This window comes from Brassica oleracea, chromosome C2 (assembly GCF_000695525.1).
Source record: "Brassica oleracea var. oleracea cultivar TO1000 chromosome C2, BOL, whole genome shotgun sequence".
Taxonomy (NCBI): Eukaryota; Viridiplantae; Streptophyta; class Magnoliopsida; order Brassicales; family Brassicaceae; genus Brassica; species Brassica oleracea.
Genome location: NC_027749.1, coordinates 16,525,060 through 16,529,394, shown reverse-complemented (window position 1 = coordinate 16,529,394; position 4,335 = coordinate 16,525,060). Strand labels below are relative to the sequence as shown.

Below are 4,335 nucleotides of genomic sequence, written 5' to 3'. Positions count from 1 at the left end.
TATTTACATAGAATTTTTTAAACAAATATTATCTTATTATATTATCGATTTGTATCAAATTTTGAACAGACCTAAATTGTGACCGGCAAAATTTATTAATTTATAGAGATTATTAATTTATCGAGTATTAATTTATAGAGGTTCTACTGTACGTAGAGTTTATCTAGAGATAAAACATTTATGTAGAGTTTCATTATAGAAAAACATGTATTTGTAACCAGCTCTTCTTGAACAAAAAAAAAGTAACCAGCTCTTTCCCTTGGAGTAACTCAAAGCCAAAACATTCGAAGGGATGATTTTTTTTTTTTTGATTAAGCTGGGGTAAAAGGTATGAGTATTTATTAGTAAAAAAGTAGAACTTTTTAAGGTTGAAGGTTGAAGTTGCCCAGGTCCCATTAACTCAATTTTTTATTTAAAATAAAATAACTTTATAATAGAGTTAGAATTTTATTCTAATGGTATTATATTTTAGAGAAAATAGAATGATAAACAAAATGATAAATGGATTACTCTATGTATAAAGTAAATTCATTTTTTACTCTGCTATAATAATGAAAAATAGAATAGAGTTGAAATATTTTTACTCTAAAATTTTATTTAAAAGAAAAATAGAGTGTAGTTAGAAATGCTATAATAATTCGGTATTTGTAACTTTGGTGGATCCTATTTAGCAAAAGGAAAAACTTTGGTGGGTCGTCTCGAAGTTTTACTGGCTTGAAAGTCAAATAACGTTCTGTGTCTTTTGTCTTCTGCCGACAATGTTCATGACTGTTCATTTAGCTTTCTTTGTTTGTTTGGTTAAAACCGATTTCGATCATTTGGATCTTAGCACTTTTAAACATGAACGAGTTGCGATGAGAGTGAAGTGAAACATGACTCTTTCTGTTTTTTTTCTTCTTTTACGTAGGAACAAGTAACGATGAACGTGAAGGTTGTGTCCCATTCTAAATTCTAAAGAAAAAAAAAGCAAAACTATCACATGGTATCACAATTAGTGTATTTATTCCAAATTAGTCTACAGTCCCCAATTAACAAAAACAGAAATAACTCTCCACCGACAAAGTTTAATCCCACAAGGAGAAGGTATATGGTTCTCATTCAAAATTAAAATTGAAATCTGTGAGTAGGTGACTTTAAACTTTATTATTTTAATGATTAAACGGTTTCTGAATCCAAAATCTATTTTCTAAAAAGGGTTAAACTACATAATATAAACTTTGTCATAGATATCTCAATGACAGTTTATATTATGTAGTTTAACTCTTTTTAGAAAACAGATTTTTCGAACACAATTTAAACATAGGACTTCTAAGATTTCCACTAAGTAATGTAGATCATGTAACTTAACTTTTAGTTGGAGAAAAAAACATTTCTCAACGCGACTATAACTTGTGACTTCCAGATCATTTAGTTTAACTTTAAAAAAAAAAATTTAATTAGTCACATGATTAGTTAGAGAGAAGCAACATTTACTGTACATCTCATTTCACGTTGAAAAATTGCAGCTCTTCATTTGATTTTTTGGTTCCTTCTCCTTTTATTGCAATAGTTGTCCAACGCGAAATTTAATTTCTCATCATCTCGGGAACGCAATAGCAAGAGCAAGATCCAGATCTGGTCCAATTGGTGGAGTCTGTTTTTTTTAGTTTTGTCAGATTCACAAAACCACACTGACCTCTCACTTATTACAGATCTTGCAGACAAATTTAATGTCATCCAAAAATTAGATATGCCCATGTTACGCTCCAACCGAGATAACTATATGAATATATTCTATACATTTACATTTCAACTACAATATGCAATGCAACAGTATACATTGATCATTGTTATAAAGAGTTAATTTACCGACCATATGTAGTTATTACGTCTTTGTTGCCTCGACCATCAAAATTTAAACATGTGTAATGCGAATAAAAAAGACGGTGCTAATTTACATGTAATTATGCTAACACACGGACGTTGATAATTAAGCTGTTGATTTCATTTTTATCATATACTCCCTCTGTTTTGTTTTATAGGTAGGTAGTTTTAGGTGAATGCGCAAATATTAAAAAAATGATTAATTTTTTCAAAAATAACATTTAATATATAAATTAGGTGTAGTTAAACCAATCATATATAAGTATATATTATTTGATTGGTCACACTATACCCAATAAAAATAAAAGTTATTTTAAATTATGAAAAATTTTTATATTTTGAAAAAAATAAATTTTATTTAAACTATTTACAATTAAAAAATACAATAAAGAACAGAGAGAGAGTATAATCAACAATCTTGCAGCAGTTGTACACATCCCCACCACAACAGACACTGGTCCCTACTCCGAAAAAAGTTTATAAGAAACCCATTGGTCCAAAGGGAATCCATACAATACTTTAGTATCCACATCAAATCCAACTTACAACTTTAACCCTCCCCCATAATAAAACTAAAGGGTAAATTAAAAATTGACATAGGAGGCCAACACATCTTTTTCCTTGTTTAATTAGATGGAATATAATTTAAGTAGTTGGGTGGGATTAACATCGAGATCCTTTCTTACAGTAGAGAGCACCAGCATTGCCCGTGACGGAAGCCACCAACGCGGATGGTCTAGCCGACAAACTTGAAGCCTTAGCGTAGCTCGAAGAGGCTCTTCCACCCGCAGGCGTAAAAAACGCACCGTTTAGGAAAAGGTCACCTTCTGATCTCCAGTTCCACTTCTTCCATTTGCTTTGTGGTGCATCTTCGTATTTAGTCACCTTTTTCAAATCAAATACTTGTAGTTCAATATTCTCATACATATATGACTAAAAGAGAAATATATGTACTAGAATATTAGCTCTTAATTTACCTCTTTGAAGACATGGTCATTGGGAGCAAGAAACCTATTGCCTTGACTGTTTATAGTTGGAGCTGCACTCCCACCAATTGCATACATTTGCCAATGCGTATAATCGTTATTTACCACATGAAAATATCCATGCCTACATCTGTATAAATCCCAATGTTCAAGGGCTTTAGAAAAATAATATAATAATTCAATGACATATTTAGCAAAACTCTACAAAATAAAGTAACTTTATTTACCTGGGCATTCTCTGAACAAGCCCTTCACCAAAATGATTAAACGCAATGGTGACTTGCATGTTCTTGTCTCTCGTGTACGAATCACTGTGTCCCAAAAGCATCACCTTGTTATGGTGAGTCAAGTAGTTATTAGAGATCGTAATAGCCGTAGATCCATGAATGGCGTCGACCAGACCGTCCGCGCAGTTAGACAACGAGCAGTGGTCAACCCACACGTGGGACCCTCCGAAAATCGAGATAGCGTCACCGTCAGATGCCGTCCTCCACCCGTAATGCGACGGAGAATCTCTGACGTAAGCATTCCCTCTCTTCTTGCAGTCGTGGATGTTGATGCCGTGGATGATGATGTTGGTCACGTACTGGGCAGTGATGCACGCGCCACCGGCGATATGGACGTTCGCTCCACGGCCGTCAATGGTCTTGAACGAGTTCATGAGCAGTTCTTCTTTCAGTTTTATGACCATGTCACGTGCAAAGATGATCCATAGCGGCTCGTCTTGGATCACTGCGTGTCTTAGGGTTCCCGGTTTAGGGTTAACCACGTCTTTGTCGCTAGGGTCGGTCACCACGTAGATTTTGCCGTCACGGCCGCCTATTGCGTGTTTACCAAATCCAATGGCACAATCAGCTAGTCGTTGTCGGTTCTTCTCCCATTTCTTGTCGCATCTCCAACAATCATCGATAGGGTTTCCTGTCCCACATGAGAGGACACCAAGATTCCTCCTAGACGCATTAATCTTCCTGTAAATATATAACACACAACACTGTTAAAATGCTGGATGTTCAGTATGCAAATACGAGACGATGTAGGAAAAGATTACTCACTGGTTTACTTCTTGAACTACTAGTTCGGGGTCGGAGACATGAGCAGAGTCGATGAAGGTCGGACCTAGGACAAGGAGGAGACATGAGAATAGGGAGAGAGACAAGTGAAGAAGTGTCATTCTCCTTATTATTGTCTCTCAAGAGAATTTTATTTATTAATGTGTTATGAGATTTGAATGTTTTTGTTTGGTGATAAGATAAAATGGTGAGAGACGCTTTAGCTTCTTATATAGGAAAATCTCTTACCCTTAATTTCTGAGTTTTTAATTTTATATGAAGGGCCCACTCTTTTCAGATTCTTTAATTTACCCTCTGGATTTAAACGTATGATGTTAAGGTTTTACGTACATATTAAGAAACAATAAATACACTATTTTAATTGTTATTTTTTTGGTTATATCAATAAAGTTTCACCATTCATAATTTTACTTTTT

The 4,335-nt window shown here is 34.2% G+C and overlaps 1 protein-coding gene across 1 annotated transcript; it reads right to left on the bottom strand.

Annotated features, from left to right (window-relative positions):
- Positions 1–2,267: 2,267 nt before the first annotated feature.
- On the bottom strand, positions 2,268–4,101 carry LOC106327875 (probable pectate lyase 5). The gene is made up of 4 exons (XM_013766170.1): positions 3,902–4,101; positions 3,077–3,817; positions 2,841–2,979; positions 2,268–2,748 (listed from the first exon to the last, which is right to left on the bottom strand). The coding sequence occupies exons 1-4, from the start codon at positions 4,018–4,020 to the stop codon at positions 2,527–2,529; spliced, it is 1,221 nt and encodes a 406-aa protein (XP_013621624.1). The 5' UTR covers positions 4,021–4,101; the 3' UTR covers positions 2,268–2,526.
- Positions 4,102–4,335: the final 234 nt, after the last annotated feature.

What these genes read in the sequence shown, in the direction of transcription:
- LOC106327875 (XM_013766170.1), bottom strand. Translation starts at nt 4,020, where the DNA reads ATGACACTTCTTCACTTGTCTCTCTCCCTATTCTCATGTCTCCTCCTT. An exon ending in GTAGTTCAAGAAGTAAACCA is followed by an intron (nt 3,818 to 3,901) that starts GTGAGTAATCTT and finishes ATATATTTACAG; the next exon opens with GAAGATTAATGCGTCTAGGA. An exon ending in ATGACCATGTCTTCAAAGAG is followed by an intron (nt 2,749 to 2,840) that starts GTAAATTAAGAG and finishes GATTTGAAAAAG; the next exon opens with GTGACTAAATACGAAGATGC.